Raw genomic sequence first — 24,664 nt, 5'->3', positions numbered from 1 at the left:
TTCAGGCCTTAAATATTCTATTATCTTTGTTTTTCTCATAATACTCAAGCTTTTCTTACTTTGCATTTGACTTGGAGCTATTTCGATATTTGAGTCAGCCCACCCAAAGGCCACCTTGTGATGATGAACCTAGTTAGCACGTGACAGCTGGAAAATCCAGCATGCCTAGATCAGCTTAAAACAGGTGCCGCCAACTGGTAAATTTGATGAATTTCGCAAAATCATCACAAAACATGTTTTGAAGGCTGATATACCGATTTTTCTTATTTTTGACCTTGACCTAAAATTTGGAGGGGAAAGTGAGAGCTGTTCGTAACTGCCCTCCCACTGGCATACACGTAAAATGTGCCCTCCCGCTGAATTTTGATGCCCACTGCCCTCCGGTATCTATGGTCTGCCCGCTCCCCACTCCCCACAACAATTCAAGCTCCCCGCTGCCCTCTCCCCACTACTGAAATTCCCCATTGCCAACTAGATGCCCACTAGGCAACCCAGATCAACACAAAACCATGCCAGTAGTTAGCAGTATACTTGGAACATTGCTCCCCTCTAAGTTAGGCGCTTAATTTCTCCTCAAGTTCTATCAACCACGCCGCTTTCCCCCCCCCCCTCTACGTATTTTCAGGTGCCCACCGTCAAAAATTTTCTCCCGCCCGCTGAAAGTAATGAAATTTCTTCCCCGCCCACAGTAAATATCGATATTTTCTCCCCGCCCGCTGATTAGTTTTGAAATTTGCCCGCCCGCTGAAAAACTGCGCACGAACACCTTTTTGCACGAACAGCTTAGTTGGCGGCACCTGTTAAAAGCGTCTATTTTCAGTGTCCGTGCAATTGACCGGGTTTTCTCCAGCTCCGGCTACGTGGGAAATACCATCTATGGTAAAAGACTTAGAATTTTTAGAATTTTGAAGAAATAATTGAAATTCGTGGACCTTTTCTCGAAGCAATTTTGGGCAGCAAAACGCTTGTTTATTGATTCATGTACATTATTTTGTATGTGTTCCAATGAAATGTTAGGTATTTCTACGTCCGTGACTTCATCACGCAACGGTTCTCTTTCAGTTCCATGCTCATACCAAAATCAGTGTAATGAATTATTCGAACTTGCTTTTGCGTTATGCGAGTGAACTGGCTTTTCAACGGCCACAGCAGTCAACAAACACATAGTTTATATCACATGTTCAGTTGTGTACTCGGGCTAATTGACGTAAGATAAACATGATATGAAGATTGTCTTTCCTTCCTCACTGCACGTCATCTAATCTAGGCTCTAATTCGGATTCGGTGTGTTGCTAGGCGACATACAAGTTATTGATGTAACATAATATTTGTCGACGCATGATACTTTATGATAGACCCTGGAGCGAGAGGTCATGATACGAGTGGGTTGATGACGTTACATACTATGCCGACACCTTTAACCTCTCCGGTCTCAATCAGAACACAATAGAGTGAGCCCGAGAGTGAGTCTACTTCCTCAAGACGTGGAAGACAACAGCAGGAAGTGGCAGTACATGGAATTAAGGAAGTAAACATCTGACACTGACGCTGACGTGATGAAAGTCGTGTACATCTTGAGTTTTGGGGAGTACGCAAGTCGGGAAATTCCCCTCTGTTTTGCCAGTCAGCCTAGACGATGATATCTGCAAATCACATAACAGCTTACTAATCGGGAGTGTAACTTAAGATCCCAGTAGATTAGCGTTCCGGGTTCATTTTAACGTCCTTAGCAGCCTGTGTCGAGACTGTGTGTGTTTTTTCGCAGAAGATTATCTACCAACGTTTTCAAGATTCTTCATGGATTAATGTAAAGTAGTGCAGTGTGGACGAACCATGGAGTATCTGAATGCCTTTGCTTTGTTACTCTTGAGCTTCTTTTGCCGAGAGATCTCCAGCAATGACATTCTAACGTCACCCCTCAGCCGGGAGTACCCGCAAGGCAAGTCGGAACTAGTATTCTTGCTGGACCGTTCTGGCAGCATCGGGGCAGCAAACTTTGAGACCGAGAAGGTCTTCGTAGAGAACCTGGTGGCTCATTTCACCATTGCCCCGGACGCAACACGGGTGTCTGTCATCAGCTACAGCGAGGACGTCGTGCGCCACATCGATTATCTACGAAACCCGAAGAACAAGTGTTTTTTCACCGAGGACATTCAGGGTGTCCAATACGCGAACGCAGGTCAAACCAACACTAAAGGAGCCCTGGAGGAAGCCAGGAACGTACTGGTGAATGCTCGACCTGCCGTAAACAAGGTATGATACTCCAAGACTTTCATATCATTACCTCACAGAGTGAAAGCATCCATTCCACTGCCATATCCGCGGCATATTCCATATCCATAGCAAAGACAAGAGTATTTTTCCACATTATTTTCCACAAGAGTATTTTTCCATTATTACGTCATGTCCTTTATCTGCCAGGTTGACATTACTCTCGTTAAAACTAAATTACTTATAATTCAATTTGCTATTCATTGCAACTTGTCCTACACTCAGTGTGGGGTGGTGAAAAGACTGTGAATCAAACCATAACAAAACTTTATAAACAGAGCTCTAGAAACGCGCAGCGAAAGACTTATTGGCCATATTCCCGATTACTCCATGAACGTAAAGGAGGGAAACATGGCTTACAGTACAGTACATCGAGGGCTCTCGTGCCCTTTTTGGGATAAGCGGTTTGGGCGAGGGGGCAGAAGGCCGGCAGGCGAGACTAAAGGTCGAGCCTTTTTAGTGTTATGAGAAACAACGTTATAGGGGCTTAACACGACTATCTCACGGTAATTCAGAAACCAACAACATGCGAGATCATAAATATTGCGAATAAACCTAGGCGATCGCAAATCAGCCTGATGAGAAATCTGACAAGTGCCAATTTTGGTGATTATTTGCTGCTTATAGATATATGCCTCGTTTCGCAGGCGCAGAAATCGTTTATAGTGCGAGGAAAACATAAAAATAATTATGAAATATTAATTTGATATCCATAAAATCAGTATGCTATTTGATCAGGATTGAGCTTCCTTTCTGCTCTACGATAATTGGAAAATTACTGAACGGTTTCGACGGGATTGAGTTTCCTCTCCTTTCCATCGTACACGGAAAGTCATTGAACGCGTACGGATCAAACTTGTAAAAGCCGTTTACGGCGTATCCAATACACCATCCCTCTATACACACATATGCTATATGACTGTGAACTGAAGTGAATCCTAGTCCACAGTGGAATTCAGTCATTAATCATAACATTAGGCATTTTACACTAAACGTCTGTGTCGGTAAGTTGAATATTTGGTATTTACACATGATTAGGCAAAAAAATATGCTGTTTCCGTTAAAATGTCCTCAAGAAATAGGAGAGGAAGGTTGGGAACTTTTTTATTTTTATTTGAGTGACCCACGAAAAACAGCAAAATCCGGCAAAATTATGAGTGATTTTTGAAGGTGCGAAAAAAGTGTTTGGAGGAGAGGGGTTAAACAGGGTAAGTTCCCAGTTACCGGAAACATTAATGATTTGTTTGTTTGTTTTGTGGTTTTGTTTTGTTTTGTTTTGTATTTTTGCCTTATCATAGGAGTAAAATAAGAAATAGCCTTATAGAGTGATCAAATATACTTAATATTCACAAAGAGTTACAGTTGATCGGGCTTCGCAAACTGGCGTTCAGGTCTTTGGTCTTGTGCATGAATCCTGTCCTGTCTTTCATCATGCCACTGCGTAGTAGTTGTATAATTTTCATCATGGGTTGCTGAGCTTGGCTGTCACACTTTCTCATTATCAAGAATAAGATTTCCACGAGAGTCTGATCGCTTTATTTCATTGGTCAACGCTACATGTATATATACCACAATAAAACTAACTGAGACTTTTGAACTAAATTATGATGAACTAGTGTTGAAAGGGTTTGCCATTTTCTGACTGTGTTGTTACGAAACATGGATTAAAGCACACGTGAAATATGATAATAAGGTTTATTCCCTTGCGTTATGCTTTTGTGTATGAGGAATATCCTAAATGTTGAAATCTAGACCTAACTATAGAATTTTCGTCTATCTACAGGCTGTCATACTCTTGAGTGACGGACTGTCAAACGTCGGCGGCAACGCCATTCCAACTGCATCTCTTATCAAACAAGATGGCGTGGAGATTTTTACTATCGGCGTGGGGTTATTCAATAAAGAAGAACTAAACAGCATCGCCTCTTCACCTCTCCACACATTTGAATATTCTGGCTTCGCGGAATTCAGAAAGCTTGCTTTGAGAATCAGGGGAGGTAAGAAGTGAGAATCTATACAAGCCTGATCAAATCAACTTATGATGAAAGCTAATCTAAACTTGTAAGGTATTTTTTACTGTAATGGTCACGAATTCCTCGCACGCTGTCTTTTCAGCGACATTATTTCAAATGGGCCAGTAGCTGTAACTTCTGATTATTTCTTCTCTATTTTTGTTTTGTATATTAATTACAAGTACTCGTTCTACTCCCAAAAACATGTTGAACACCTATAGCTACCATTTAGATGGTCAACACAACGTTCATACGTGTAAAACGTACCGTTTTGTTTACATTTGAATTCAAGTCCGGACCAGAATTTCCCGTTGTCAACAATAACGATGCAGTCTACACATCTGCAAGCTGAGTTGACAAGCTCTACGCTGTGTATCTCAACATACCTTAGGGAATAGAACTAGAAAATGAAGTTTATATTAAAAACAAAAATAGTGAAACAATTATCGAAGTTAAAGCTTCTTGACCTTTAACTTGAAGTCATGTACTTCCCCCGAGCTTCAAGGATATTGTCATTACGAATAGCTTCTTTAATTTCGTTGTATTTCTAAATACTGCTCGTTTGAAGCGTAGATGGCTGCTGGTTTTGAATATTCCTGAATTAGAAGGTCACATTTAAATGAAGTTGACCGTTAGTGTTTGTTTTTCATTCTTTTTGTGTCAGTTATGTAAAATCATAATATTATTTGAACTTGCAGATTTTCATTTTCTCAAGGTGTTACGAACACCACAGTCAATAACGTATAAGAAACACGCTTCGTGAAAGAGGGCGCTGATTATGAAAATAACCCATTTAAGAAACATATTACCAGGAAAATTAAATCAATTTCATGCCCATAGATCCCCATGAAGTACGATGGGATACCACTGTGACAACTGATACATGCAATAATCTGTGTAGCAATCCAACGCTCAGTTTTGGATGCTGTGACATCGATGCCAAGTGCACATGCGCTCTCGTCGGAGGATTGTACGACTGTGTTTGCGGGCCTGGTTACTATGGAAACAACGGACTGATGGGACAGTGCACTGGTAAGTGGTTTTTTCCACAATGTTAGGAGTTTTCCCAAAGCGATAATTAGTACCTATACATGGAGGAGTAGAACTGTATCTGCGTGCGTTCGCCTTTTAAAGTACGCTTTCAGTTAAATTTGTAAGTTAAATTTGTCGCTTTCTCGACCACACAACTAGCAACGCGATCGCGCGATCTACTTTTGGAAACGTCTTCACCTAACTCTTGTAGTAAACTCGTCAGTGTTTGATGACATTGATAGTTTCATATTACTCAATAAAGTCATAAATACGAGTACAGACTTGGGGCAACTTTGTAAGTATCAGTGACGGCTGACACATCTCTCAAGAGAAACGTAACCAGAGGTGTTTTTCATGTAAATATACTATTCTAAGGCATTAGGTATTTGGCCAAATATATCAAATTGTGGGGGGGGGGGGAGCGGGGCAACAGCCTCGCTCTGGGATTTGAAAATTCCTCCCCTCATACTCACTATTTGTCCCCTCCAATCCATGGAAATTCCCGAAGGCCCCTTGTTGTATACAACTTCAACTGTTCTCTCCCCATCGAAGAGGCTCCCCCAGTCATTTCCTCCAACATATAACTTATACCCTCTCCCCTCGGTGAACCCAGCTAATCAACCGATTCATTTCTCTCCTAGTTCGCTTGGATTTTTTCCAATAGACCCCTGAGCAAAGGAATGAAATTTCAGAACTTGCTGTTGATAGGAAAAACGCCATCCTGTCTTGTCCACTGATGCGAGGATAACAATGACCGCTGACCTACAAGAAAATACTATTGTAGTTTTGCGAACATCCTTTTATGCGAATAGCGTTATTGACTGCCCCTAAACTATTTACCTTCGATCATATCTCTTCTGCCCCTTTTCGTCGTCTTGCTTCTCATTCTCTATGCCACTACAGGTGACCTGTCTACTCGTTTTTCCAGAGTGTCCCAGGGGTACATACAAGAGTACATACGAACCAGCCCCATCCTGCACTCCATGTCCCGACAACTCAAACACAGACAGGACACGGAGTACCGCAGTCACAGACTGCCACTGTAATGAAGGATATGAAGGGAACCCAGGCCAGGACGAGCCCTGCATCGGTGAGAAATAAAATACCTTCCACATTTCCAAATATTTTCAGACTTTGCATTGTTTCAAAACAAGCATTCGTACAAGAAAAGAAGCGTACTCAATCTGAATACGAAATTATTATTAGGAACCAACCGTCAATCTGTCTATCTAAATTGATCAGCACATAATAATTTCTAAGTTGTTCTTTATTCTAACGTTTTTTGTATTCATTCGTTTAGTTACATGAATTAAACTGTGTAAACATTGTGAACATTCACTCTGTGTGCGTCGGGATACTTCCAACTACGAAAAAACGACACAGTTCGTGCAACGCTAATACTCTAGTATTTTTGTTTCAACTCACCAGTGAAGACGTGTCCAAAGTTGAGGGCGCCCCTCAATGGGAAGATGACACCACATATCTGTAACGATGCATTTAATTCGCAGTGCCGATTCAGTTGCAATCGAGGCTACCAGCTATTGGACCCTCGATCAAACACGAGGCGTTGCTTAGCAACGGGAGAATGGTCAGCCTCAGAAGCTATCTGTAGACGTGAGTAAAAGTGCTAATTGCCATGCAGATGAATTGTGCCCGTTAGACGTGTGGTCTTGAGCAAAGCGTCTTATGAATACCCATGAGTCGGTATTCAAATATTACTCAGGGTGGTTATGGCATTGTATCTCCAAACATCACTTTTTTACAACTTCAGGCAAACATGGGCAGTGTAATCGGCCAACCATCTGAGCTCACTTGACTTTGAGAACAAACAAAAACCATATTTTTTTTTAATCTCCAAGATCAACACTTGTAAAACGTTCTATGTTTCGAGTCCAGTTTCAGAAATTTCAGCCCTGTTGTCTTTTATCCGGTAGGTGCTCAGTGTCCAAACCTCCCCGCTCCAGCCAATGGCGTTAAACAGTGTGATAGCGGGGACGAGTTTGGGGCTGTATGTGAGTTTACCTGTAACCGTGGGTTCGTACTGGCCGGGTCGACACATCGAAAGTGCACTGAGGGCGGTACTTGGTCTGGAACAGAAACTACGTGTACAGGTTGGTCGTTATTGGTTAAGGTTATCGTCCCAAGAAGCTTCGAAAGTTTTCACTTTTTATTTATGAAGTCCATTAAAAGTTTCTGAAACGTCTATTCAAAACTGCACAACAACATTAATATATCAAGTAGTTTACGAACTAGCGCACGCTGTGAGTTTTACACGAGTCTGAATCTAAATGCCTTAAGTCGTGCGGTTTTCAGTGGATGAAACTGATTACCTTAGCATAGAACATGATTTTATTATTAATAACGATATTTGGGTGAGACGCAATAATTTGCTGTTGCAAGTGTATTACTTATACCGTTTAATAAAATCAATTTTTCGCGACCTCTCGCCATCGATAGTATAAATATAAATTTACCTGCCACACATACCTGCCTTGACTTTGTCGTCTTCTGAACAGGTCACAAATGTCCAGTCTTGAGATCTCCCGCCAATGGCGGAGTGAACCCAAAACACTGTGCCAAGAGGAAGCAAGACTTCAAAAGGATATGCGTGTTCACCTGTGATGACGGGTACAAGCTTGTCGGCCCTAGCTATAGAATCTGCGATTCTTCTGGGCAGTGGACGGGTGGAGACGTACAGAACACCTGCGTAGGTATGATGGAGCGTGCCAACATGCATCAAAACAATTGATAATTTCTTACATGAACAAAGCCTGTGTATCAAAAAATTCATTTCATGTGTTATTGGTTTTGTCACCTATGATGTATGATGCGCCTCAGTGACAGTTTTTCGGATATTTAAATTTTTTGCAATACTTGTTCCTCTACTGCTTATGTTAACTCATTTGTCAAAAATGAACATAGAATTTTTCCATACAGAGTCACAATTGAATATAGAATTTTCCGCATAGAGTCAAAATTGAATATAGAATTTTTCCACATAGAGTTAACGTAAAGCGGCCATTTACGATAACTTGTACTTTATGGTTGCTTGTTATTACTTTCCAAACTGAAAAATACAGGGTTGTGATCGTCTGTTTTGCAGATAATTCTCCTCCCGAGATCACGTGTCCAAACGGCATCAAACAAAACACAGACTCCGGCCTTGACAGCGCCCTCGTGCAGTGGCCGTCGCCCGAAGTGTCGGACAACAGCGGCGATGCGCTGACGGTGACAGTTGAACCGGCAGGACTTGAATCGCCGCATCGTTTTCAGATTGGAGCTCATGCAATAAAATACACCTTGACTGACAGTAGCGGACTCAATACATCATGTACCTTTCACATCGTCATCATTGGTAAGTATCCAATGGCAACCTGTGAAATCCCTTTCATTTTTCAATGACTTATATTAAATAATTCCTGTGTCTAGCAACTTCGCTAGCCAAGGATGTTTACTCAGGCAAGAATACTCCCTGAAAATTGATTCGGGAGACTATGCCGTGCAATAAAGGGGCCACACAATGAGTGTCTAGGGTCTTGCATCCCCTGAAAAGTGACTTGAAGACCAGATGCGCGTGATGAGGTAGTAGCCATCGTATATTAAGTGTAATAAAAGTATGTAACAAACTGAACGCTGAATAACGATGTCGATAGTTGGCGATGCCAGCATTTGCGAAAACAAATCGATGATGATTCCTATCTCTGTGGCTGTACCTACTTTACAAACCCAATTATTTCTCTGTCTTTCCTTGAAGACAACGAGTCGCCAAAAGTCGTTGAATGCCCGGAGAACATCGACCAGCAGAGCAGGGATAGGAAGACGTCCATGAACTGGCCAGATCCTGTCTTCACTGATAATTCAGAAACTGTTCGCATATCACGGGTAAGAAAACTTGTCGTGTTGTGTGGAACCTCACTTTCATATTATTGCCCTCTTTTATATACTGAAGTGGAATATATAAACGGTACATTACATTTTACACACTATACCATTCCCCTTTTTGTAGAGTCATTCACCTGGTGTGGAGTTAACTTGGGGTACCCATCAAATACGGTACACAGCTGAGGATCCCAGTGGCAATGAAGCTGTCTGCCAGTTCCAGATCAAGGTTTATCGTAAGTTTATCGGTTGGCCAAATGTCGGTATCATACTTCAAATTCAAATTTGCATACCACCTCTGGACAGATATGTGAAACTTTAAGATAGAAAATAAGCTTTGGGCATTTTACGCGAGAGAGGAAAGACCAAATACACATCACTAAAATTATGTGGGGAATCAAATATGATTGATATGGTGGCAGTCACATGCAGTGATCTATTTTCTGTGCTTTACGCCCAGGTTTGGTTTTTTCGAGGGAACAGGCAAGTAAATTTTTTATCTCTCCTTTTGATGTGATTTAAGATTGCGAGCAATAGCTTGGTCGTAATATGACGTAAACTGACATCAGTAGTGTCCAAAGACTGCGGCTTTTTTGTTAAAAATATATAGTGGTCACAACACTGGGGAACTGCGATCGCTGGTTCCATCAATATATAGAACATAAGATAGAGAGGCAGAAACCGCTGAAAACATTGGGAAAAAGAACCGAGAAATAGTTTGAGGCTTGAGTCACTTCCATTGACGTAATCTGTATCCGACAATAGCTAATACAACAGAGTATACTACGCAAATGATAGTGGACTTGGAGTAATACACAATACTTGTCGCCTATCGTGTAATGGGGCAGGGTACTTACAACGACTAAACCAATCTCTATATCTTCATCCATAAAATTTGTTTTTCCATTCCAGCAACATCTTGTCCTCCTTACCCGGAACCCGTGAATGGTGCCAGGTCGTGTGACGATTGGCTGTTCGGCATGTTCTGTAGAATAAGCTGCAACAAAAAGTACGAATTCGCTAAAGTACCCGCAGATTGGTATATATGCGACGCTAATGGAGACTGGAAAACACAGCCACCGGGGCGGGACATACCATGGCCTGACTGTTCATGTCAGTATGAGTTGTACTTTCTTGAATTATTTTTCTTGCATATTTTAAAGTTTCATGTTTGAAATGCCAGGCATGTGATGTTGGCATTGAATTCACAGGACTTTCGATAACTCTGCGTCGTCTGCCGTCACAGATACTCCTTCAATCCACGAATATTCAAAGTTTTTGATATTAAACATGACATCATATTTTAGAATACAGTTCCCTGTAATGTTCGACTGTGTTTTCAATTAAATGTCATATCACATATTGTGCATCATATTAAAGGGACAAAGTCGGCCATTTTTCATGAATTTTGTTTGATAGGAGATACTAATATTGTTTGACATTTGAAAGATACTGAATGAATTGGTGACCATGCATATATTCGACCCTGGTTTTAGACAAATGAAACCATCGTGCAAAATGAATTAATGGTCACGGCCATTAATTCATTTTCACGATGGTTTCATGTATCGTGTCTAAAACAGAGGTCGAATATATGCATGGTCACCCATTTATTCAGTATCTTTCAACATGTCAAACAAAATATAAAGTAGTATCTCGTATCAAACCAAATTCATGAAAAAATGCCGACTTTGTCCTTCATATTAATGTGAGACTTTACCCAAGTATACCTGCAAGCGCTAATTTGTCGAGAATAGCACAAACAGACAACCTTCAACTGTACAAATATCATCATTTGCGATTTGTACCGCAGCTGATTATATTCGAGAAGGTCCTATGATCGAAACCTCTGTTCTTCATTTCCCAAAGTGTTGAGAAATCCGAAGAAAGTCCAAAAGGGATTGAAGAGCCAGTACTATGCCGGTAACTGCAATAACCCTAAGACACAGAAGATGATAAAGAAAGCTTTCATAGACGAGTTCGTCAATTCGTTCTTCGGTCTGAATGGAGCCTGTCTTCATGGAAACAACGCCTGCACCATAAAGGCCGTCACTGTCTACTGCGGCGCCATCGACCACACCGTGGGGAGACGAAGACGAGACGTGAACGATGCTGTGTACAATAACGTAGTGACCATTGAATTCACCATTGAAGGAGAAATGACCGGGCCTTCTGAGGTGAGATTGATGGCCAGTTACGTAAATCCAAGGAATTATGGACATCTTGCTTATTCATAACAGCATTCTCATATTAATAGCCGTCTACAAATCACAAAAGCATGTCGACAAGTTTATTCCATTGATTTGGCGCGTTTGTAAGATCGCTCCGGTTAATTCTGAATCAGCAGAACCATATCACTCATAATTCAGAACCTGAACATATTTGCGTACAGTGGAATCAGGTACAATAGTAATTTTGCTACTAGATTTTATGTCCTAAGCTTATTTCCAGCTATAGTGGTTAAAATGCCCTCTACAATAGCATGCCAATATATATTTCGCGTGCAATGCTGTTGATGTGGGTGTTAAAATCTGGACTTGGAAATACAACATTCGAAGTTAATACATAATAATTAGGAACCTTTGAAAAGTTGAACGCGTTTTCCCCTCAGGATGATGATGTAGAAGAAGAGAAGTTGAATGTGATCATGAACGCATTGGACGAAGTAGCCGGGCAGTTTGAACACCAGGCACGGAGTGGTAGCATGGTGTTGACAGTGGACGACAATGTTTTGGTGATTAACGAGGACTCGTTTGAAGCTTCTGCCACCATTCCCGTGTGCGGAAATGGAACAGTCCAAAAGGACAGGAAGTGTGGTAAGAATGATAACGTTCGAGTTGACAATATGGCAGATTTGAAATTTTATATAATATTACCTTTGTATTTGGTGTACGTACTCAATTCAGAAACCACTTACGATTCTTGCGAAAAACAGACAGACTTAGTCTTCCTCAGAAAAGATACAAATATTCTGAGGCCCCGCAGATTCAAAATGGATACGCGATAATTGGTGATACAAAGTAAATGTTGAAAATTTTGTGAAAAGAAACTGATATGAAGTGGACACGTCGTGAGTGTGGTCAGTTTAAATACAAATTTGGTGTAAAGAGAAAAATACGTGAACTGTCGGCAGATTTTAAAAAGCGAAAGATGCAAACATCCCGTATAGTTGTACAACTTTATATGGTTTCAAACCACAGTTAACTGTCCAGTTGGTACCTACTATGACGTCACCAGTGACACGTGTGAGTTGTGCTCACCTGGTTACTACCAGGATGAAGAGGGACAGTTGGAATGCCAAAAGTGTGACGAGGGAACTTCGACTTCAGGACTTCAGGCGAAAAATTTCACAGAATGCATAGGTAAGAGAATCTCAAACTTGGCAACTTAATCTGCGATACTTGTAGTCAGACAAAGCTCAAATAGCAATTCTAGATAGGAAAAGATGGTAGTCATGCATCTTTCCGCAGTTCTATTGCCACTGTGTCAAGTACAAGAGACAAAAAAGCGAAGCTGCTTTATAGGTGTTCAGGTTTCTAGCAAATATTATTTTGAATGTCATTCACATCCGGTTCAAGGTGATAGTGATTTCTTGGCACAAACTGGTGCCCTTAAACTTTACAAAACTTTTCACCATCCTGGCAAATGTGCTAGAAAATTTCTTTCTTCATTCTTAACGTTCTTTAAAGCTTTTAATCCAAAATCCTGATCACACCAGTTCGGTCCGGTTTTTTGCATTCAAAGTGTTCAACAACATTGAATTTTCTGCAGATATTTGTAAGCCAGGAACATACTCATTGACAGGGCTTGCAACCTGTAAGTCGTGTCCTAAGGGAACGTATCAGCCTGGCGAGAAACAGACAGCATGTATTCCGTGTCCGCCGTCCACAACAACAGCGGTAGAGGGCGCCACTTCATCGGAACAATGCGGAGGTAAGTCATTCCAAGAAAGCCGACCTGGTTGTCAAAAAGATTATTCAAATTTATTAAATACTTTAAAGACTTTATTATTTCAAGTGAGCGTGTTTAAGAAGCGGCAATATGTGGCGTCCATGTCGGAAAAATTCATTTTAACTCTGTTTTTACTTTTTCTCGAACAGCTCAGTGTTCGGTCGGAATGTTTTCACCAAGCGGAGTAGAGCCATGCTCTCCCTGTCCCGTTGGTTTCTACCAGCCAGGCAGAGGTCAGAGAAAATGTCTTGAATGCCAGGATCCGAAAACAACCTATGGAATCGGAACAACCTCTGATGATCATTGTATAGGTAAAACTGTTTAATATGTATCTCATTTTACAGACCTCATCGTGCAACAGCGAGAGGACTAACTTTTAAAGTATCGTTGCTATCTTATCTCTCATTTAACGAAACAGTGGTTTATGGTGTCTATGTAGTGCATCTTCTTCACCGATACCAACGCAATGTGTTACCAAACTTTCATTTTTGCTTTGCGTATTTGGGACTACTGTTTCAGAGATACATGTAACAGCGATATACCAATAATATTGATTATGTTGTGCGCAGTCGTAAATATCGCTCGGACTCGTGTCTGAATTACTTTCCACAAAAATTTACGCTACGGTAACTTCATGGCATCTCCCCTCAAGTTCAAAACTGTGAATAATTACTACTTCTTGAACTTTCACTCAAAAAAAATACTGTCGAAAAATGTAAAATATATGACATTGATTCTACCTTGATCAATTTCAGAAATTGATCATTGCGCATCGGGTCCATGCTACAACAATGGTGTCTGTACAACTGATCGATTCACTCATCACTGTGAGTGTCTGACGGTTATACTGGAAGTGATTGCGAGAATGAAGTGGACGAGTGCTTGTCCAATCCTTGTGCGTTTAATGCTACTTGTTTAGACAGAGGTAAGATTTCTGTCGGTTCGCGTTTACCTATTTGTATAATCAAAGAAATATAAAGATTAAGTTACATGTTTTGCAATATGTACAGTGCCCTCTGCAAACGTTGGCCCATGTCTATCTTGCTTGCATGAATGTTGTTGTCTGGTGTAATGCAAGGTATTATGATGTCAACATCACGGTCATGCCGCGCTAATGATGACGTAACTCACAGCTCAAATCTCATTATGACGTTTTATATGGCAGATTCTTGTCTTCTCAACATGTCATATATTTCGAGGTGACAGTAAAGAGACGGAATACGGTGTGATTTTGCCATATCTCTCCCTTTCTACCCGGAGAAGTAAATGGCATATGGTGACCTCTTTCCTGTCTTACAGACAACGGCTTTCAGTGTGTATGTTCGCCAGGATACACCGGTCAGCTATGTGATGTCGAAATTAATGAATGTGAGACGATAAATTGTTTGAACGGAGGACAGTGTGAAGATGAGGTAAGTTTTGTCATACTTTTGACATTAATACTTTTGGCATTAATATTTTGCGAAAGCAAGGGGGTTTTGCATATGACGACGTTGTTTGTGTTTACAGACTTTTGGCTTCAAATCCCAACCAACATATTTTTGTGTGTTCACAAACTGGTGACTCGGATTAGACTGTTTTTATAGATGGAGTATACGTTATGACGCTAACTTTTACCCTGCACGCCAAATATTTTGCCTACGTAGATTCAACGAGTGAAAAAGAGGTAATTGGACAATGAAACGCAGAGACAGACAGAAGTACAAATTAATAGTTTGAAGACCACCCTCAAATGTTCTGTTCGAAAACTGATTTACAATATTGAAAATGAAATGCATACGTTCCGTTTCACAGTCGGATAATTTCTTACAAACTAAAATTTCACAAGGTGTACGACTATTTCAGTCCTAGGTCGATAATCTTAATGCTTTGCGCTCCTTGTATTCCAGGTGGACGGTTTTCAATGTGTTTGCAACAATGGTTACAGCGGTCAGTTTTGTGAGATTCCACCAGACCACTGTGCTGACAACCCGTGTCAAAATGGCGGACTTTGTGGCCAAGGCGACGAAAGCGCCGTCTGTTCATGCCCCAGTGGATTCAGTGGTCTTTTCTGTGAAATTGATATGAATGAGTGTCAGTCAAGTCCATGTATGAACGGAGCGATGTGAGTAGCGCATTTAGCATCACCAAAGTTTCGTTGATGTCAGTAAACCACTCGTCATTGTTTCGCACTTGAACATGAAGTACGTTATTTCCAGAAGATATGAAACATATTTTGCTATCGATTCTTCAGTTGTACATAATTTGACCATTTTTCGAACGAAAAAAAGCACACACATGACAGAACGGCTTCAATTTTAGACAGGATAACCATGTTTGCCGGCAATAAGCCATAATTACAATGCTGTACGTCAACTCATGTAAAATACTAATCGTGTTCTGCATCCACGTCTGAAGATGTGAAGATGGCGAAGACTCGTACCAATGCAACTGTGCGGCAGGATTCGCAGGACATGATTGTGACGTCAATATCAATGATTGCCTGCATGAACAGTGTCAGAATGGCGCCAGTTGTGTTGATTTGATCGATGGATTTATGTGTCAGTGTCCGCCGTCATATACTGGTCAGTATTGTGAACGAGGTAAGAGGCAACACCTATCATAAATTCCAGTCGTCATGGATACTTGTTGTTTCTCAATATACAGTTTGCTTTCCTTGTGTAAAATTATACGATCTATAAATAATCATGGTTGCCATTTTGAATACAAATTTCTTTTGCGCATTTTCCTCTCAAGAATTCTGTATCAAATATTTTAATCTGTATGATGGTTCGTAGATGATTTTACAGCTGGAAATAGTGAAATGATGAAAAAATAGTTGGAGTCAACAGTTAAAACTGATTCGATCTATCCGTCTGTAGAGAACTATGACATGATTTATAATACATGTGGGTCTTTTACTTCAATTTAACTTTTTTCGATTTCCAGAACTTTCCAGTGATTTCAATCTCGTCTTCCGTCGACGCGTTACAACTGATTATGCTACCCTGGACCGTTACACGTTGCCCGATATGGAAGCTTTCACAATCGGCTTCTGGTTGCGTACCGACAGTGACTCTGGCACGGTTCTCTCATATGCCACCACTGTCGATGGAACGACACAAGACAACGCCATCGTTGTGGGTTTCTTCGGTGACTTCAAGTTTCAGCTGAACGGGGAAACCATGTACGTGGACTTGACAATCGACGACGGGACATGGCATTACGTTGTAGTCACGTGGACTAATCAAGGTAAATATTCTTTTTCTTTTTCTTTACATAAAGCTAACAAAGAGTATACTTGATTCAACAAGGCATAAATGAAAAGCGTTTCCCGAGGAATATTTTTAGGAATTAATTTGAGTAGGTTGGTCAATTTAGTTTCTATATGAACATATATGATCGTTGCGCGTGTATCATGTGCAATAAGAAGCAACAAAAACCTATGTCATTGTATGAAAACAGCTGGTAGTTATCGTCCCGTATCTTCAATATTAACGTTTCGCGATATATCGACTTCTCTTTTTAAGTATAATGTTATTTATTGATTTCTGTAGATGGTGAACTGAAGTTTTATTTTGACGGTGTCTTGGCAAGTCAACGCCAACATTTGCAAGAGGGCGCTGTAATACCTGGAGGCGGCGTTTTGATTCTTGGGCAGGAACAGGATGAACTTGGTGGTGGCTTCAGCCCTCCGGAATCGCTCGTTGCTGATCTCAGCAGGTAAAATAACATAGTTTAGTGGCAGTGCAGTAAGAAGTAAGTGCAGTCATCTGTTTAGGACTTGTTATTTTACAAACGTTGTTTATTTCACTCTATTATTTTCACAGGCTCAACATTTGGAGCTTTGTTCTCAGTGAACTCGACATCATGCAATTGTCCAGTCACTGTGAAGACAAGATCGGTGATTTGGCTGCGTGGCCAGATTTTGTCCTCAACAGAATGGCAGAAGTTGAACTTGTGTCACCATCGAACTTCTGCTCAGGTAAACGTCAACTTGAAGATTAAAGATTGGAAAATCCCCCAAACTTAAATATCGTTGCAAAAATAGTTTTTAAACAAGGAGGAACAAGCAACAATAAATTGTTCCATCCTGACGACATCTGTTAAGCTGTGTATAAAGTGTTTCTTTTTCGCGAAAATGATGATTTGTCACATAAATTTGGATAGCATAGTGATGGGAGGTTATGCCACATGATTGACTTACAGAGCGATAAAAAGAGGAATACATCAACCTGCATTGTCTGTGAGATAGTTTGGTCAACTACTCTAACAGGGTCACCAGTACGACAGACTTTGACGCAAGACTTCCCCTTAACAGCACTGCGGTTCACACGGTAAACAAGTACTGTTATGTCCATTTTTTGTCCAAAACAGATGTTGATCAATGTCTGCCAAATCCATGTGAAAATGGCGGAACATGTCACGACAGTGTTAGCGACTTCGTGTGTGAGTGTCCTTCTGGCTATGCTGGAGATACCTGTACTCAGAGGGCGCTTCATTGTAATCCTGACGTTTGCAATAACGGCAGGTGTCGTGACCAAGGCGATAGCTACGTATGTGACTGTCATATCGGTTTCACAGGTTGGTACCCTTCAACTCACCGCTTTATTTCTGGGCTGAGGATCTGTTTTACAAGTTGTTTTTATCGTCGACAAGCTTGGTAGCGTGGATGAATGATTAGATTACATCAAGTTTAATGCCAAGTTCACAAATGTAATAAAATTCATGAAACATTTTCAGTCCTTCTTTTACAGCACAGATTACATGTAATTTATGCTGTAAAAAGAAGCAGAAGGACTGAAAAATAACAACTCTACCTCTGCAAGGTTTTGTTATTTTGTCATCATCACTCTCTTCCAAGATCCAACGGTCCATCTTTAATATGGACACACTCACATCCTAGATAGTCGTTATTCACAAATGAAATATTCCTAACCCAGCATTCATCATACGATCGCATCAACAGGAGACCACTGTGAAGTTGAAATAAACGAATGCCAATCGCAACCTTGTCAAAATGGCGGTACCTGTACTGACAGCATCGGCCATTTCGTCTGCCAGTGTCCAACAGGGTATAATGGTAGTCAATGTGAAAATGGTAAGTTCCAAACCGGAGGGTCTTCTTATTACTTGGCTATTTCACTGGATGCCACGTTCTCGTATAGATGGTGTGCATCGATCAACGTTGGATTAAAGTATATGCAAAAATGAAAGTGCTAGACTCACTTTAAACATGTGATGATACTAAGATGACAATTTTGCATTATTCGATGTTTTCCTGTAGAATTAAATCTTGACTATTGCGTTGTTCAGAAACACATATCCTTGTGTAACCTTCTATCCATCTCAGACACTACGAAAATAACTCACATTTTTTACAATACTACATTTGCCGGAAAAGCGACAAGTTCTACTTGATGTGTGTCTGACAAAACTATGCTTACAGTGAAAACTTTGTGATGAAGAACTTCAAATTTTCACAGAAATCATATGTGACACTCCTCCAACCGCTCAACACTCTGATGCCCGGATACAGCCAGGTGACTTCGTTGTTGGTACGCGCGTTAGGTACTTCTGTCAGCAGGGTTACGCGCCCTCTACGCCGACAATGACTCTCACATGTGATAACAATGGCCAGTGGAGCGGTGATCATCCGAGCTGCCATGGTAAGAATGGTTACTCTCTATAAAAGTGTCTGCTTATATCTGGGGCATAAAATTACACTGGTTTAGCTAGAAATTAAATATTGAAAATCGAAAAATAAGTATAAATATATAATGCAATGTCTTCACAAGAAAATCAAACTTTCTCCCGGCGTTCTATATAAAGCAGTTGTGTTAATAGGTTCTGTAGAATCCATACAAGTTCAGAGCTAACATTCCAAAATGGACTCCATTTTATTCAATGACAGGTAACAATACACTGTTATCGTAAAACCCCAATTCTTCTGTTGTAGATCGTATCTCCATCAACATATTACATATCTGAACACAGTTTGAACTAATTTTGGATAATTGGATGGTGAAGTAATGTCTGTTTAATGTACAAATGTAAGCTTATCTGCTTTTCTTTTTAGTTACACACTTGTTTTTATGAGTAATTTGTAATATTGCAACTTTCAGCTATATGGCATCTAACATTTTTGAGAAATTTGAAAAATATGAAGATCCAATTATCCCAAATTAGTTCCAATTGTGCTATCTTAACACTCTACTCTGTTGTTGCCAAATTTAAAGACACTAACTCATTATTATTTACTGTCCCTGTGAATTCATATCCACGAACGTGTTAGGCTTAACCCCATCACTCAGCTCAGCCCAATTAAAACGAGACACTAACGAGACAGTAATAATAAATACTATTGTACCTACCAATCAGATATTGATGAATGTGCATATGGAGCAGCGGACTGCCAACACTCGTGTTTCAACTTTGACGGTGGATACAGATGTGACTGTTATCCTGGATATCAACTGAATACAGACAAACGGACATGTTTAGGTAAACACTTGAATGTTCTGGAGTTACCGACATTTACTATTTGCGGTTTTTGGGGGGTGAAAACCTTGCAGGCCTGCCTATTGCGACATTATTACTGTTCTACTTGATACACTTAGTTGTGTAAGCTATGATTTTGACTTTGTGTGTTTCTCACATGGCATTTTAATGATTTTAAGTAAATAAACCATCAATAACTATCGAAATATTACGAAAATGTCTGTTTTGATAGGTTATTTATCCAATTTTGTTTAGACCTCACCGTTGCGCAGTAAAGTGACATGCTAGAATGATTTCTTTCGAATATTATTTAAATTTTTTACACAATATTTATTTTCAGATCTCGATAGATGCTCACTGGTCACGGATGTTCAGAGACCATGTCAACATATCTGCTCACACGTTCCCGGTGGCTTCAGATGTTTCTGCCAAATTGGTTTTATTCTGACAGATAACGGTAGAGACTGCAAAGGTATAGACCAAAAACAACGCCCACAATAAACCATTTCAATTATAACTACTGCTAATAACAGTACTTGTCAGCGATTAAGTTTTTGTCACAATGATGAGTAATGTCTTTGAACACAATTTTATATTACTACAAAAAAGTGATATTTTCAGTATCTTATCCACATAAAGGTTTGTCGGTATGTTACAACTCCGCAATAGACAATATCAGTAATTTATCATGGCAAGTTACCAGTTATTAATGGACTGAACCATACTTTAATTTCAAGATAGATTACTGGCCATTTTCTTTATATTTTCACCTGGGAAATGACTTACACTGTCGCTATTATCCAGGTCTCACCTTCATTTGAAATGACATGTTCAATGCGTCATCTCAAAGCTTTTTTGATGCTGACAGAAAAAGTGCAGAGCGACAGAATTGTAGTGTTCTCGGCAGATTGCAAAAATATGCTCCATCCTTAAACCTGCTTCAATTTTCTTTTGTTTTACGTAATTCCTGTAACTCACAGCAAAATGCTCAAGGTAGAATATTTCGACTGAATCACTCAGCCTTCATCAACTGCTGTGTCATTGTGAATGGTACGATGACATAGACCGATCCACTGACCGCAGGAGGGCGTTGTAAACTTCTGGTATTGCTATCCCCTCATCCCTATTGAGAACTAGCCGTTGTGCTTTGATTTCAATGGCCTCTTTCACTCTGCCTTTGATGCAATGATCTTCACATGAGATGATTTCGACGTCATCAGGTTCGATTAAATATCCTGTCTTTTTGCAGTGTTCATAAATTGCAGAGGTTTCTCGACTAGTGTTCTGTGAATCTCGTTCCCAGTTGTCTCCCCGATGTAGACCCTCCTGGGATGGACCGGTTTATGTTATCGTACCATTCACAATGACACAACAGCTGATGATGGAGTGATTCAGTCGAAATGTTCTGCCGTAAGCATTTCGCTCTGAGTTACAGGAATTACGAGGGAAAAAAGAATATTTATAGTAGTGCTTCAATTTTGAATAGAGTGACTTTGAAGTTCTCATGACACTTAGCATACTAACAGTCATTACGATCTGTCTTTACAGATATTGATGAATGTGCAAGTGGAGAACATGAATGTCAACACGTCTGCAGGAACTCGCTTGGAAGTTACGTCTGTGAGTGTCATCCAGGATTTGTGTTGGACGACGATGGAAAACATTGTAAAGGTAATTATATTTGGAACACTTTGCTCGATTGGCTTTAAATAGAGTATTTACAATTGCGAAAAGCAATACCACTTGAAGGCGTTAGTATATGTTCATCGATTCCCCTATGATTAGGATCATATTATTCGTCACATAAATATTGAATCCTTGTTCCTGCTACATGTACTTCGTTGTTGTCTGATGAACCCTGCGACTTATTTTGATGTCCGACAAGTCTCCAAGGCTCCCAGTGACCGGCAATCTGCATCTTAAAAGTTACTTTTAAACTAACTGCCTTTCCTTTCCAATTCCAACCCCTTCCTTACACATGAAAACGCAAAGTTTCGCATGGTTGTAACGTCGTTTCTTCAAGAAAGTATGTTATGTTATTGCGCTTTGCACCATTGCATTGAATATTTTCAGTTTCTGGGGAAAATATCTTTAGAATAAACATTTTGTACCACGTGTATGTGTTGTATACCTCAAAGTTTGCGTCAGGTGACCAAATTCAATTTACTTGTATGCCGATGGTACCTTCAAAGAGATGTAAATATCAGTCTGAGGCAACGAAACTTTTCATGTTATTGCTCTTTTCGCCAATGTTGTCCTAGTATTAAAAAGTTATCATCTTTCAGCCGTGACTTGTGTCAGTCCGACATCCCCTAGCAATGGAATGGTTTATTCCGTCTTCAACAACTACGTCTATGGTTCAAGAGTAATGGTACAATGCTATCCAGGACACAAACTTGTAGGTCCAATGTTCAGGTCTTGTGATCAGACAGGATTATGGTCAGGAATGACGCCATACTGTAAAGGTGAGTTTTAGCGCTGATGAGAAAACTGGAATATTTAGATGTCAAAATCATATTCATTATTCACCCAGCTGGCAAATTTAGCGAAAAATGACTTTTACTCAAAACAATGAATTTTAACATGACATTTAAGCTGTAGAGATAAAATTGCCAGGCGATACATGTGATGATAATTTTAACTTTATTGACAGAAATTAATTGCGGCCCAATCGGCACTTTGGAGAATGGTGACGTCACAGCAACAGGGAGTAAAATGGGTGATGCCATAACATTTACATGTAACCAAGGATTTCGACTCGTTGACACGGAATTTCAAGAGTGCGAAGAGAACGGAAAGTGGTCCGGAACGAGGCCATATTGTCAACCTATCATTTAGGATTGGAATATCAACAATAGAGTAGAATTGAACATTAATGTTTGCTGTATTTTAAAAGTTGCAAAAAACATTGCGCGTGGAACTTTCAAAGTCAATGTAATCAAAAGTTGAATAACAAAAGTAGTGTACGTGTATATCAACGCCAGAAACCGTTTTCAGATATATATTTTTAATATTAGTAGTAAGTTTTTTAGCAGATTGATTCTTGGACTGTAACGTGGAGATTCCACCAGGGAATACCCTCCCAAGTCGGTCAGCACACTTGCTTCTAAAAGCTCTGATTAGTAGATATTTTAAACTATTAATAATCAAATTTGAAGCATGAATTTTGTGCAGTGAAACCACATAAAATAAAACTTTGCAAACACAATTTATGTTATACTCATGTCAGGCATTTGCAAAACGGCTTCTCCATATGTATGCCTCTTTCGTTTATTGTTCTCACCTGAAACTGTGTATTGTCAGGTATATAAAATTGGAAATATTGATGATGTGGCTATCTCAGTCGTCTGTTTATAAAAAAATCGACAACACTTTACGTTGGTTCTCCCCCTTCTCGGGCTTTTCGTTCGACAAAATCAGGAATACTGGATACAAGTTTATCCACATTTGAAATTCGATCAACGGAGCTTAACTTACGTAAGTGAAAATTGATTGATCGAACATTCGATCACACAATCAACCGATTGATCGATCAATTGACTGCTTGACCAGGGGTCAGACCGAATGGATGGCTGAGTTATTTAGTAACTGAGCGACTTACAGAGTATTAAACCAATAAAAAACTGACCGACTGATTGTTTGATTGCTTCATCGAATGATTAAGCAGTTCCAGATTGATATGAAAGAACAGAGCGGTATGGGAAAAACAGTCTGTTGGACGTCGAATACGCATTCTTTATAAATGTTATATCTTAACGCTGAAATTTATGTAGTTTTTGCCATCTCCGATAATACGCCTTGAGAAGTCCGCATACTTGCGTCAGTCCAAAGTGGGAAGTTTTCTAATTAATTGTAGTTGTTTGGGGCGTAGGGTACATGCAATCACTGCCTGTAAAGACTCTCAAAATAGATACATACTTAGATGGCGCTCTTTTGAGTTGCTTACATACACGATCCCAAAAAACCAAATATGATGCACAGTGTAATGCAGTCTTTCTTTTGGGTCTTTTCTGTGCCTTGGCGTACGATGCAAGTGATCACTGCATCAAAGGAAAACGTTACTATTAGTTGAAGGACGTCTTTGAAACAGTAACTTGCTTGAATCGCCGTGATACGCATTTATCTTAAAAATTCAGCGATGAGAAATTTTGATTTTGAAGACAGATAGTACTTGAGCTCCACAAATATTCAGTATTATCCTCTATTATGCAAACGTCTTGTCCAAGGGCCAGTACATCGATAAATTCAAAATTTGTAGGTCGGTGTGAATCGACTGTGATCGATCGGGAATATTCGGATCTGATTACGTAATTACCGCCTCTACCCTTGCTGTACTTTTGGAAGCCTAGTTTGTTTTTTAAGCTATTCACAATAAGAACATGATAATCAAGGTACGGATTTGAAAAACTAGCCAGCTCTCCAAAAAGAAACGATGTGAATTAGTGTGATGCACACTTGGTAAGAAACGTGCAATTAAAGTTTGAGTACGCTGTCGGTTTCCAGCAAAAACCTTACACTGAAGAGGCTGCACTTCACATTTTATGAAAAACATCCCTGACTCTTGGAATACTTGGGCGAAGTGAGTTAAAGTGTGGTAGAGAAACGACATCGTTCATAATGTACATTAAGGAAATGAAGTAAACCATGATCTCAAATGGTATAGCTCTTACTGTCTAGATCTAAAAGGTGACATTGTGCTTGTAATAATTCGTAAGCTACATGAATTCCTTTTTGATGTTTTTGCGTTCATAATTTTGCTTACTTTAGTCACTTTTGATCTATCCAGGGGACATACTCTCTAAGTTATTTGTATTTGTCAGCTAGTGGTTGATCCTGTCACTGATTTCTTACCGAAGAGGAATCTCTCGAATCGTTGAATGGAAAGCCACAGTGACTAGCAATATCACGTGATGAAAGACAACGTTGTCACGTGAACCAAAACCAATTAAAAGTGGCCAAGATTTTGTTCCCCTTGACCCTAACAATGATTATTTATTATACATTCGTCTCTGAGCAATAGATGTAACTTTGAACATATT

At 39.9% G+C, this 24,664-nt stretch overlaps 2 protein-coding genes across 2 annotated transcripts; both read left to right on the top strand.

Annotated features, from left to right (window-relative positions):
* The first annotated feature begins 1,434 nt into the window (after positions 1-1,434).
* On the top strand, positions 1,435-23,252 carry LOC139131833 (sushi, von Willebrand factor type A, EGF and pentraxin domain-containing protein 1-like). The gene is made up of 31 exons (XM_070698118.1): positions 1,435-2,253; positions 4,055-4,268; positions 5,124-5,315; positions 6,244-6,405; positions 6,744-6,929; positions 7,250-7,426; positions 7,832-8,026; positions 8,419-8,670; positions 9,070-9,197; positions 9,322-9,430; positions 10,107-10,307; positions 11,064-11,371; positions 11,806-12,010; positions 12,395-12,556; positions 12,966-13,127; positions 13,295-13,456; positions 13,901-14,070; positions 14,445-14,557; positions 15,035-15,249; positions 15,543-15,727; positions 16,074-16,376; positions 16,682-16,847; positions 16,955-17,109; positions 17,502-17,708; positions 18,094-18,225; positions 18,611-18,793; positions 19,506-19,628; positions 19,966-20,097; positions 21,174-21,296; positions 21,911-22,090; positions 22,279-23,252. The coding sequence occupies exons 1-17, from the start codon at positions 1,834-1,836 to the stop codon at positions 14,062-14,064; spliced, it is 3,399 nt and encodes a 1,132-aa protein (XP_070554219.1). The 5' UTR covers positions 1,435-1,833; the 3' UTR covers positions 14,065-14,070; positions 14,445-14,557; positions 15,035-15,249; positions 15,543-15,727; positions 16,074-16,376; positions 16,682-16,847; positions 16,955-17,109; positions 17,502-17,708; positions 18,094-18,225; positions 18,611-18,793; positions 19,506-19,628; positions 19,966-20,097; positions 21,174-21,296; positions 21,911-22,090; positions 22,279-23,252.
* LOC139132300 (sushi, von Willebrand factor type A, EGF and pentraxin domain-containing protein 1-like) lies at positions 14,746-22,463 on the top strand. Its single transcript, XM_070698690.1, has 11 exons — positions 14,746-14,811; positions 15,035-15,249; positions 15,543-15,727; positions 16,074-16,376; positions 16,682-16,847; positions 16,955-17,109; positions 17,502-17,708; positions 18,094-18,225; positions 18,611-18,793; positions 21,174-21,296; positions 22,279-22,463. The coding sequence occupies exons 1-11, from the start codon at positions 14,746-14,748 to the stop codon at positions 22,461-22,463; spliced, it is 1,920 nt and encodes a 639-aa protein (XP_070554791.1).
* Positions 23,253-24,664: the final 1,412 nt, after the last annotated feature.

This window comes from Ptychodera flava, chromosome 4 (assembly GCF_041260155.1).
Source record: "Ptychodera flava strain L36383 chromosome 4, AS_Pfla_20210202, whole genome shotgun sequence".
Classification (NCBI taxonomy): Eukaryota; Metazoa; Hemichordata; class Enteropneusta; family Ptychoderidae; genus Ptychodera; species Ptychodera flava.
This window is presented reverse-complemented; position numbering and strand designations above follow the sequence as displayed.

Excerpts from the sequence above, each read along its gene's own strand:
- LOC139132300 (XM_070698690.1), top strand. The coding sequence starts at position 14,746 with ATGACGCTAACTTTTACCCTGCACGCCAAATATTTTGCCTACGTAGAT. Across the intron at positions 15,728-16,073 it reads TGGTCAGTATTGTGAACGAG|AACTTTCCAGTGATTTCAAT; the intron begins GTAAGAGGCAAC and ends TTCGATTTCCAG. Across the intron at positions 16,848-16,954 it reads CTCGTTGCTGATCTCAGCAG|GCTCAACATTTGGAGCTTTG; the intron begins GTAAAATAACAT and ends TTATTTTCACAG.
- LOC139131833 (XM_070698118.1), top strand. The coding sequence starts at position 1,834 with ATGGAGTATCTGAATGCCTTTGCTTTGTTACTCTTGAGCTTCTTTTGC. Across the intron at positions 2,254-4,054 it reads CTCGACCTGCCGTAAACAAG|GCTGTCATACTCTTGAGTGA; the intron begins GTATGATACTCC and ends GTCTATCTACAG. Across the intron at positions 9,431-10,106 it reads GTTCCAGATCAAGGTTTATC|CAACATCTTGTCCTCCTTAC; the intron begins GTAAGTTTATCG and ends TTTCCATTCCAG.